Source organism: Mobula birostris, chromosome 6, assembly GCF_030028105.1.
Source record: "Mobula birostris isolate sMobBir1 chromosome 6, sMobBir1.hap1, whole genome shotgun sequence".
In the NCBI taxonomy this organism is placed as follows: domain Eukaryota; kingdom Metazoa; phylum Chordata; class Chondrichthyes; order Myliobatiformes; family Myliobatidae; genus Mobula; species Mobula birostris.
The window spans coordinates 121,539,117-121,551,363 of record NC_092375.1 but is presented as its reverse complement, the minus strand read 5'-3'; the positions used below and the strand labels follow the sequence as shown (position 1 = coordinate 121,551,363).

General features: G+C 40.5%; 1 protein-coding gene across 2 annotated transcripts in view; it reads left to right on the top strand.

Annotated features, from left to right (window-relative positions):
* Window positions 1-9,082, top strand: part of LOC140199337 (protein FAM117B-like) — a 226,413-nt gene extending 217,331 nt beyond the window's left edge. For both annotated transcript variants that reach the window (XM_072261202.1, XM_072261201.1), the window contains one exon: window positions 8,682-9,082. In XM_072261202.1, coding sequence (XP_072117303.1) covers window positions 8,682-8,991 — 310 coding nt within the window. In that variant the 3' untranslated portion in view covers window positions 8,992-9,082. The remainder of the gene's footprint in view (window positions 1-8,681) is intronic.
* Window positions 9,083-12,247: the final 3,165 nt, after the last annotated feature.

Sequence of the window (12,247 nt, the reverse complement as noted above, 5' to 3'; positions counted from 1 at the left end):
GTGGAATGGTATGTAGAATCTTGAGGGTACTTGAGACTACTCCACTTACATTCAGATTAATTTATTTATCACATGCACATCGAAACATACAGTGAAATGCATTGTTTGCATTAACAACCAACACACCCAGAGATGTGCTGGGGCATCCCACAATTTAGATTTTTCATTGGTCAAAACAGCACATGGTGAAGTGCATTGAATTTTTATAGTTTAGAGTGAAGTGTTCGTTTCTCTGAACAAGAATTTAGTAATCATTTTAGCCTGACTTCATTGGTTGGTAAGATTTTAGAGTCCATTATTAAGGATAAGGGTTCGGATTGCCTGTAAGTACAGTGGATTCCAATTAAATGAGCCATTCATTAATCGGGGCAGCTGCTTATTTGGGACAACTCTTACAGAACAGAAGCTAATGGAGAAAATAGCCAGGATTACCGTAATTTATTTGGGCACCATGCCACAATTGTGACAGGAAACTGTTGTCAAACAGTTTCTAACTAGTGTCAGTCAAGTGCACTTCTGTGGCTGTTAGATGCTACACTGTGCTTAGAGTGAACAGTTTTTAAATCAGTTGCATATGTTTGTGTTCAAAAAGCAGTGATATTTGTCACTGATAGTTGGCAAGAAATAAGACAATGTCGGATTGTTTTGCTCACTGTGGTTTCAAGCATTCAGGCTTGGAGATGCCAGGAAAGGCCAGGAGTGAAAATGAAACAACTTCACAAGTTAAGAATTTGCAGGTATTGACAATCACCTTGAACATTACAATGAAAATGAAGATTTAGAAGATGCAATCTTCAAAAGAATTGGATGAAAGTAGTCCATTATCAGCACTAGGTGCCTGTGCTAATTTTATTCATTTATAGTCAATCAAAAGGACGCAGCAGCATGTTGGTTATTCATCATATCGGCTGATGACAGTAAAATCTGTGTGGGAGTGTCTTTAAAGCCATTGCACTGGGGCAGTTCCACTGTCTCGACCTCAGAAGTCTGACTCCAGTGGTATGAGAAATTGCCATGAACAGGGGTCTGTCTTGGTTGCAGTGGATGATCATGACTTCTTCTGTACCTTATCATGCCCTTTGCTCTCCACAGAGCATTGCAGAACTGCCTTCTTGGCTGTGGGATTTCACTGTTTATCTCATCTGCCCAGTCCGCCAGAGCTAACTTCACACGCTAAGGCAGGCGTGTCCCTATTTCACTGGGGTATGAGGCCCACCAGCTACTTTTACCTGGTTTAGCCTGCAGTCAAAACGGTGTGCAGCTGTGGTTGCGTACAAGCAGCTACTTGGAGACACAGGTGAGAGCTGAGTGTCTGGTAGAGACTAAAGGTGACTAAGCTGTCCCTTCACCAGAGGTGATATCCCTACTGGAACACCCCATACATACACAGCAGCGTAAAATGGATGAATTCCTTCGTTGATAACTATTAGGAACTAATACACGGTTTTATAGTATTGTAGTTGCATTGGTGGTGTTCTAATCTGTTCTGTATTTCATTTAAATACTTAGATTTTTACTCAATTAAATGGTAGTTTGTCCTTTTTTTAATCTTTTTAACTACTTCCATGATTGGGGCAGCTGCTTAATTGGGCCAAAATGTACAGGTCTCGATGTGTCCCAATTAACCACAATTACTGTATATGATAAAATAAACCAAAACCAGCATGGTTTCCACAAGGGGAGATCTTGCCTGAGAAATCTGTTGGAATTCTTTGTGGTAGTAACAGGCAGGATAGGTGGATGTTGCTTATTGATTTTCAAAATGCCTTTGACAAGGTTCCACAAATGAGGCAGCTAAACAAGATCCCATGGTATCACAAGAAAGATACTAGCATGGTTAGAAGGTTGACTGGTAGAAGGCTAAGATGGGCTAAAAGGGGCTATTTCTGATTGGCTGCCAGTGACTACTGATGTTCTGGAGGAGTTGGAATTGGCTGTGCTAATTTTTATGTTATATATTAATGGTCTAGAATAGATGATGAAATTGATGGCTTTGTGGCCAAGTTTGTAGATCATACAAAGATAGGTGAAGGGGTAGGTCGTGTTGAGGAAGCATGGAGTCTGCAGGAGGACTTGGATAGCTGGGAAAATTGACAAAGAAGTGGTAGATGAAATATAGTATAGGAATTGTACCATCATGCACTTTGGTAGAGGAAATAAAGGCATATAGACTATTTTCTAAATGGCGAGATAATTCAGAAATCGGAGGTGCAAAGGGACTTAGTCCTAGTGTAGGATTCCCTATAGGTTAACTCACAGGTTGAATTTGTAATAAGGAAGTAAAATGCAATGTTAACATTCATTTCAAGAGAACTAGAATATAAAAGCAAGCATGTAAGGGGCACTGGTCAGACCACACTTTAGAGTATTGTGAGCAGTTTTGGGCCCCTTATCTAAGAAAAAAAGAGGCCCAAGAGGAGGTTCACAGAATGATGATTCCAGGAATAAAAGGATTAACATATGAGGATCATTTGATGGCCTTGTACTCACTGGAATTTAGAAGAATAAGGGGGTCTTATTGAAACCTACCGAATATTGAAAGGCCTGGATAGAGTGGACAAAACACAAAATGCTGGAGGAACTCGGCAGGCCAGGCAGCGTCTATGGAAAGGAGTAAACAATTGACTATTTGCGCTGAGACCCTTCATCAGGACTGGAGAAAAAAGATGGGAAGTCAGAGTAAGAAGTTGGGAAGTGGAGGAAGAAATACCAGCTAATTATGTGACTTCTGAAAACCAATTGGCTGCACCAGTGATGATTTGGTGTGTCATATTAAAGGGGGTGAATACTTATGCAATCAATTATTTTGTGTTTTATATTTGTAATTAATTTAGATCACTTTCTAAAGATCTGTTTTCACTTTGATACGAAAGGGTCTTTCTTGGTTCATCAGTGTCAAAAAGCCAAAGTAAATCCACTGTGATTCAATGTAAAACGAAAAAATATAGAAGTTTCCAAGGGGGTGAATACTTTTTATAGGCACTGTGTAAGTTTGGTGGGGCAAGAATACGCAGAAACAATGGGTCTACCTGGACAGGCAAGTTTGTGAAGTAGAAACAGGAGGTGTGGGATTAAGGAAACCCTGAGGTTGGTGGCTGTGGATGGGAGATCCCCAGAGGTCAGTGATGGTGTAGGAGACAATGGTCTGCTGCTCCTTATTGGGTACTGTTTAAGGGGTAAGTAAAAGGAGGTGTCGAGAGTTGTTGCCTGGCCTCATCTGCTACATTGCCCCCCTTTTCTATGTGTTTGATGGTGATGTTAGGATTAGTGCAGAGAGAGTAGAGAGCAGTGTGTTTGGAAAGAGTGAGCAGGCAGAACACCAGAGTGGGGCCTCCAGGAAGAGGAGAGGGTTGAAGACAGGAGAAAGGGTCATTGGTGTTGGCTTGAGAGTCTTTGTCAAGGAAGTAGGCACAGAGATAGAGGCAGCAGAGGAAGAGCTCAGCATCATGGAGGTGTGGAACTCACTGACGTGTGGACGTAGGGGGGCAAAGGTGAGGCCTTTTCTGAGAACAGAACGTTCTGCCTCAGAAAGGGGAAGGTCAGAGAGGTTGTTGAAAACCCGCCATGGATGACAGCTGGAATCAGAGATGGGAAGGGGGTTGGTAGTGTCTGAGGAGAGGGGGAGGGGTTGAGTTGTTCAGAGAAGGTGGGATGAGAAGAAGATGGAGTCTCCAAGGGTCCAAGAGCTGGCAGTGTGACCTGAGAGATACAGGATTGTAGAGTGGTGATTGGGGAAGGGGAGACTAGCGTTCCAGCGGCAGCGCATTAAGTCCCAACTTGGGGGCGCTGTCGGTCAATGTCCAGGCTGGAGTCGGGATTGGAGGTTGTGCAATAGGCACTGTCAGAAGTCGTTAGAACCCACATTGATAGCGGTGGAGTCTGGGTTCTGAATTTGCGCAAGATTGTTAGAACCATTGAGGTCAGCAGTAGGGATCATGGTTTGGGGACATCCGTAGTTGCTGGCGTTGGAGACGGCAGGTTCTGTGGTCTTTAGGCGAGCGATCTTCCAATCTTTGCTGGATGTGAGAAAGGCGAAGAACTGGTAATTGGAAGCATGGAGCCACTGGATAAGGTGGACGGAAAGAGTAATTCCAGTTGTGGGAGAGTCTAGGAGCAAAAGACATCGCCTCAGATTGAAAGGATGTCCCTTTAGAACAGAGATGAGAAGGAATATTTTTAGCCAGAAGGAGTGGAATCTGTGCAATTCATTGTCACAGACAGCTGTGGAGGCTGTCATTGGATATATTTAAAGTGGGGGTTGATAGATTCTTGGTTAGTAACATTGTCAGAGGTTACTGGGAAAAGGCAGAAGAATGGGGTTAAGAGTGATAATAAATGAACCACGAATGAATGTTGGAACAGACTTGATTGGCCTAATTCTACTCCAACATCTTATGGTCATAAAGCATTAATATATATGTCGTGCGTGACTTTTGCTTGCAAGGAAGAATTTACACTTTTTTGCCCATCCTTAATTTCACTTGGTATGTTATTTTGGATAAATTGCAATTTATGTAGTGGTTAAAAATGCTGTTCAAATCATGACATCATATGATATGAAGAGTTGAACTCGTGTTAACTTCTTTATAATTCATAGGAACATTTAGAGTTGTTTCTTGGTTTTCCCCAAAGCCAAGGTGTTTCTTTAGTGCCTCATGGATTGGCCTCCACCACTCTTTAGGAAGTGGGACTTGCTAAACTTTGGGAAAGTATTTTCTTGTCTCTTTTGGTTCTTTTGTTATTCACACCAATTCTGTCTCTCTTGTTTCATCTCAACACCCTTCTCCCATATTACTTTCATTTTGTCCAGAGCCTTTGTAATTTTGGATATCTGTCAAATCTCCTCCCATCCTGCCCGAGAAGACCTTCATCCAACCTTGTGCTGCATCTCAAGTCCTTCATCTCTAGAATCTTTCCATTAAATCTCTACTGCATCCTCTTCATTGCATCCTTCGTAAAGTCCACTATCCAGAATTGGTTAAGGTGAATTGGTGTTTACAAAAGTTCAATATTCCTTTCTTGATTTTATCTATCTATCTAAACAGTCTATCTATAAAGCACAGAGTATGCCCTTCTGGCCCTTCGAGCCATGCTGCCCCAGCAGCCCTGACAAGTCCGATTTACCCCAAACCTACTCACAGGATAATTTACAAAGACCAGTTAACCTACTCGTTATGTCTTTGGACTATGGGAAGAAACCAGAGCATTCGGGGAAAACCCACAGATTCCACATGGAAGATGTACAGACTCCTTACAGATGGTGTAGGAATTGAACTCCAAACTCTGGAAAGTCCTGAGCTGTAATGCTGTTGCACTAACTGCTAAGGTACCGTGGCACCCTATATGTAGGTAGGTGTGTGTGTGTGTGTGTGAGAGACCCCCCTCAATCCCCTAAACTACTTTCTCATATTATACCCAGGATATCATATGGTTTTTAATTGCTTTCTTGGAATTGTCCTTCAACAATTTGCCTTTTTGTTCCCCTTTAGAATTGTCCCATTTTAAAATTATTTGGCCAGTTCATTTGTCCTATATGTGTATTCTCTGCATTTAATTTCACTGCCCAGTTCAGCAGCCTATCTTGTCTCCAAGCCCATCGCTTTTTCACTTGCATTTCCTTTGTGAGGTTCTTCAGCTAGACCATCTCGAAGCAGTCTCTGACCAACTACCAACAACATGTTGCCTGTAGAATCAGAGAAGTCAACATCCTTGACTAGTGTTACACAACCATCTTGAACGCTTACCATCCCATCCTATGCTTGCACTTTGACAAGTCTTATCGCCTGGCTGTACTTCTACACCTGGCGCACAGGCAGAGACTGAGGACTGAGCACCAGTGATGAGGACCACAAAGATATGATCAAGAGAGTCTGAGATACACTAGCAGGACTGCTTTGAATCACTTAACTGGATCACATTAGGATTCATCTTCTGATCTGAAGGAATATGCCACAGTTGTTACCCACTTCATCAAGATCTTTGTGGGTGAGTGTGTGCCTTTGAGAACATACTGGACATACCCAAACCAGAAGCCATGATGAACCAGGAGATTAACAGTCTGCTTATTCGTGGTTTTCAGATTTGTGACTTTCAAATCGAGTGATCTAACTTTCTGTAAGACGTCCAGGCATAACGTACGAATGGCTATCTTAAGAATGAAAAAGCAGTTCCGAGTGAAGTTAGAGATGTAATCAGATGCATGTCAGCTCTGGCAGGCTTTGCAGGCCATTACCTTTTATCAGACAAAACCTAACTTTATAAGTGGCTGTGATGAACATAAGAATATAAGAAATAGGAGCAGGAGTAGGCCATCTGGCCCATCGAGCCTGCTCTGCTATTCAATAAGATCATGGCTGATCTGGCCATAGACTCATCTCCACCTATCTGCCTTTTCCCCATAACTTCACTCCCCAACGAGCTAAATATCTTTTATGCATGCTTTGAAAAGGAGAATAAAACTACCTGAGCAAATCCCTGCAGCCAATGGCAACCCTGTAATATCTGTCTCAAAGGTCAATGTCAGAACATTTTTCAAGAAAGTAAATTTTGACAAGGCTTCAGACTCCAATGGTGTACCTGGTAGGGCATTGAAAACCTGAGCCAACCAACTGGCTGGAGTGTTCAAGGACATCTTCAATCTCTCACTGCTGCAGTCAGAAGTCCCAATCTGGTTCAAAAGGGCATCAATCATACCAGTGCCTTAGAAGAACAGGGTGAGCTGCCTCAATGACAATTACCCAACAGCATTCACAATTACTGTGATGAATTCCTTTGAGATGTTGGTCATGACTAGAATTAATTCCTTCCTGAGTAAGGACCTGGACCCACCACAGTTTGCAGAACACCACAACAGGTTTACACAGTGGATGCAAACTCATTGGCTCTTCTCTCAGCCTTGGACTACCTGGACAACAACAATACCTACAGTTGCAAGAAAAAGTTTGTGAACCCTTTGCAATTACCTGGTTTTCTGCAAAAATTACACACAAAATGTTAGACTGATCTTCATCTAAGTCAGAATAATAAACGTAATCTGCCTAAATTAGTAATACACAATTATACTTTTCATGTCTTTATTGAACACATTGTTTAATCATTCACAGTGCAGACAGGAAAAAGTATGTAAACCCTGGTATTTAATAACCGGTAGAACCTCCTTTAGCAGCAATAACCTCCACCAAACATTTTCTGTAGCTGCTGAGCAGACTTGCATAACAGCAAGAGGGAATTTTAGACCATTCCTCCATACAAAACTGTTTCAGTTCACCAATATTTCTGGGATACCTTGCATGAACAGGTCATGGCACAGCATCTCAATTGGGTTAAGGTTTGGACTCTGACTTGGCCATTCCAAACACGAATTTTAAGTCTTACATCAGTGTTAAACATAGAAATTTACAGCACATTACAGGCCCTTCGTCTCACAATGTTCTGCAGACCATATAACCTACTCTAGAAACTGTCTAGAATTTCCCTACCGCATAGCTTTCTATTTTTCTAAGCTCCATGTACCTATCTAAGAGCTCTTAAAAGATTCTGTTGTATCCGCTTCCACCACCACAACCGGCACTGGGCTGAAGTTTCATTTAAATATTTAAAAGGTATACAAATGGCAAACTACCATTTAACAGAGTACTATTTATGTAGTTAAATGAAATACAGAGCAAATAAAAACACTAACAATACTATAAAACTGTAGTCCCTAATAGTTAGAGAGTTCATCCAGTGTACTCTGCATGTTCTTTTGATTGATTGTACGTGAACAAAATCAGCACAGACGCCTAGTGTATATAATGGACTGCCTTCGTATAATGATTTTGATGATTGCATTCTCCATATCTTCATTTTCATTGTAACATTCAAGAAGATTGTTGATAGCTTCAAATTCTTCATAGTTCCTAAGTTGTTGAAGTAGTGAAATTGTTTCATTTCACACCTGCCCATTTCTTACATGTCCAAGCCTGGAATGCTTGAATCTACAGTGAGCAAAACAGTTCCAAATTGTCTTACTGCATGTTTCTTGCCAACTATCAGTGACAAAAATCACTGGTTTTTGAACACACATGCAACTGATGCTATTTAAAAAACATTCGCTCTAAGCACCTTATAGTGTCTTAATGGCCACACGAGTAACTGATGTTGGTTAGAAAGTGTTTGGCAACAGTCTTCTTCTCCCAAATGTGGCATAGTGTCCCAAATAAATGAAGGGAATCCTGGCTATTTTTGCGATTAGCTGCTGTTCTGTAAGAGTTGTCCCAAATAAGCAGCTGCCTCAATTAATGGATGACCCAATTAACCAGGATCCACTGTAAAATTATAAGAGTAATCCCATAAAACATAGTGTACAACTGTCATATACATAGGCTGATTGTATGTGCATAAAGTGATGTTAAGTCATGTATGTAGTAGTTGGTGAGGTGGGTTCCACATCAGTATTAACACTGGTTTAATGCTGACTATTTAATACAACATGTTAATGCTGACTAATGCAATTCGATCAGTGGAGAACTTGCCTATTCTCTTTGAACAGTGACATGGTTTAGTGATCCATTGCTCTACAAGGCTGACCTACTGAAACCTATGACCTACACTGGAAACAAGCTTTCTATTGATTAACTTTGAAGACAGGCTGAATTTTTTTAAAAATTCTTTTGCCTAATTCTGCATTTTCTTGATTTCAGACCAAAGCAGCTGCATGAAATTCCCCAGTTCTTCTGCCCAGATAAAAACAAAGTGAACTTTATACCAAAAAGCGGTTCTGCTTTCTGTCTGGTCAGCATCCTGAAGCCACTTCTACCTACGCAAGATTTGACATTGAAGAGCTCCAATCACAGCATCATCGTCCCAGCAGCAGTCATACCGACGGTATCACTTGCACAACCGCTGCCAACACATCTGGAGCAAGACAGAATTTCCAGAGGCACCTGCATGGGCCACGTGCAGTCTTCAGTACACCAGCATTCAGCACAGACAGAAGAGTTGGAGAAATGAACCAGTGAAGCTGGCCTTCACTGGGGAAACCTACAGCAGCATCACATATCTGCAACTTGGCAATAAGGTTTCCAGCCCAGGGTACATTCAGTGGGGAGGTGGGAGGGGTAGGGTGGTGGGAGGGTGGGTCAAGGGGTCCAATCAAACCCAACAACAGAAACTTTAAGGAAATGCCTTTCTCGAGACCATTTCACAAAGGGGGACGATCTTGTTAGGTGCATGATGTTTAACATTTTGTTTTAGTGTGGAGTATTTCCCCTCGATGGGCACAAAGACTAAAGACTAATCTGTGGAAGGGCACAAGGTGATTGGGCAAAAATGTTACTTGAAAGGACCACAGCTGTCACTATTTCCCCCTTCCTCTGTGGAGCCATATCTTTTAATGGTTCCTGTTCTGTTTACATTTAAATAAAGATTATATATATATTATATATAAGGTTAACATTTCCAAGTTAATCAAAGGCAAATGGAAGCCACTAGAGTGCTACAGTAGTTCTGTTCTCAGGAAATTTTCCTTGTTTCATTTGTGGTTGTGTATATTTACTACATCACTGGCCACTTTCACAAGAGAAAACACATTCAGGTATACTAAAGAATTTCCAGGATTGTGGCAGGTTGTTCTTTGTGCATATTACCAGTCTGGGATAGCAAGTGAAACAGTGTTAAGGCTTTTTGCCGCCTTCTGCTTTTTCTCCCTGTCAACTGTGGACTATTGTGATCACACCATTGCAATCTGAGCTTATGGAACAGTATAACACCAGCCCCTTACTTTGTTTGTCTCTGCTGTTCTTTAATGGTGTGCTTGCTTCTCTTGAAAACAGCTGGATTTCGTCTCTGCTCAGGGTTTATTGCAAGCTAACTGAGCTTATATTTTGGGCTTAGTATCCACAGAGATTTTAGTCTAAATGTTGTAAGTTTAAAAGGTGTTTTTTAAAATTGCATTTCACTGGGAACAAGCACTCCTTAGATTTAAAAATGATTCATTATTGGAAAGCTTTTGCAATGTATAGACTTTTTACTCGGAGAACAAACAAAGTTCCCTCCTTATTTCAAATGTTCAGTATCCTCAGAACTATGGAAATACATTGAGCAAATCATATGAATGGTTTGTACTGTGGTGTTGAAATTTCCAGTAGTACCTGCAGGTTAAAGAATATGGTGAACTTAATCTAAAATGCTGTGAGTTCACTCTTTCTCCTGCTTTCTTGTTAAGCAATGATAAATGGTTTTTGGCTGATTTTTATTTAGATGATTATGGCATAGATGTTTAATCATGTAGATTATTTAGATTTTTTTTAGACTTTTTTTGCCAACAACAAATATTGAAGTACAGACCAAACAACATATAGCTACAGTGGTGCTAGAAAGTTTGTGAACCCTGTAGAATTTTCTCTTATTTCTGCATAAATATGACCTAAAATGTGATCAGATCTTCACAAAAGTCCTAAAACTAGATAAAGACAAACCAATAAAATAAATAACACAACAAACACTAAACTTGTTCATTTATTTATTGAGAAAGATGATCTAACATTACATTTTTGTGAATTTTTGCCCAAGAAGTTCAACTTCTGTCTCACCTGTCCACAGAACATTGTCCCAGGTGGTCTTTCGCAAACTTGAGGCGTGCAGCAAAGTTTTCTTCGGAGAGGAGTGGTTTCCTCCGTGGACACCATTCTTGTTCAGTGTTTTTCTTATAGTGGACACATGAATAGAGAGTTTAGCAAGTTTTAGAGATTTCTGTAAGCTGTTACCCTTGGGTTCTTTTTCACCTCCTTCAGCATTGCATAGTGTGGTCTTGGCAGGATGCCCACTCCTGGGGAGGGTAGCAACAGTACTGAGTTGTCTCCATTTGTAGTTAATTTCTCTTACTGTGGACTGATGAGCATTCAGGTCTTTACAAGTGCTTTTGCAGCCTTTTCCAGCTTCATGCATCTCTGCAATTCTTCTTCTAAGATCCACTGAAAGTTGTTTTGATCAAGGCATGGTGCACATAAGCAGATCTTCCTAGAGAAGAGTGGGATCTGTCAGTCACCTGACTTTCTGTGTCTTTCTTTATAGGACAGGGCACCTCTACAATCCACACTTTCAGTCTCATTGATTGGAAAACCTGCCTCCAAATAGCTTTTGCAGAAGTCATTACCCCAGAGGTTCACATACTTTTTCCAACAAATACATATAATATTGGATGATTTTTCTCAATAAATAAATGAACAAGTATAATGTTTTTGTGTTATTTAATTGGGTTCTCTATCTGTTTTTAGGACTTAAGTGAAGATCTGATCACATTTTACGCCATATTTATGCAGAAATAGAGAAAATTCTACAGGGTTCACAAACTTTGTAGCACCATTGTAAATGCCAGAACAAATACCAGTCTGCATTAACTGCCTCATGTTCCCTTCATCAGTAGTGTTCATTAGCTTTGTGATTAGAAATTTGCTTGGTGTCAGATAAATTATGTAAATTGGCATTGTGGGTCAGTCACTGTATCAGAATTCTTGTGTTTTAGATACATAGAATGTACTCTATAATTACAGATGATGGGGTATAATGTGCCGTCTCTTCAGTCACTCCTAGAGGTTCTGGAGATTGAGTTGTGTCAGTAGCATTCATCTATCAGAAAGCCTTGGGGATCTTTTTCAAACCTCAAAAGCATTGTCAGCAGCACTCATGGCTGTGACTGATAAAATGGTCAAGTTTTTAAAGAACAGGAGAAGGAGTGTTGGGTTACACAGCAGCAGTTGGCATCAAGATATTATTAAGAGTGTTCTCTACTTTGATATGTGGATGAGCAATATGCCCAAATACTATTTACTTAAATATTCTGACCATAAGCCTTGTAGCTAATACTACATATGAAAAGTTCTTGCTCACATCAAAAGATCTTTAACAGTTCGTGAAAATCTGGCAAATGCCAGTTCTACATAAATATGGCAGCAGTGGGGGAGAAGACACACTGCATTGACTTCCATATGTTCTGCAGCGATGCTCATTTTTACTGAAGCAATTCTTAAATAGCTTTAAGATTAACATCTTAAACAGTTTTCAGCCTGTGTGTGATGAAGCAAAAGCTTAGAAGCTTTTGGCTTAGAATTTGATCTCTTGCAGATTTACATTAAAAAAGGACCTTTATCCTGTGAAGATCTAATTCAAAATGGCTTCAATTGAGGAATCAAAAAGCAAAAAGGAAGTAGATCTTGGAAAGCCAAAAGGAAAACAACAAATGCTGGAACATTTTGTATGACACTTATAT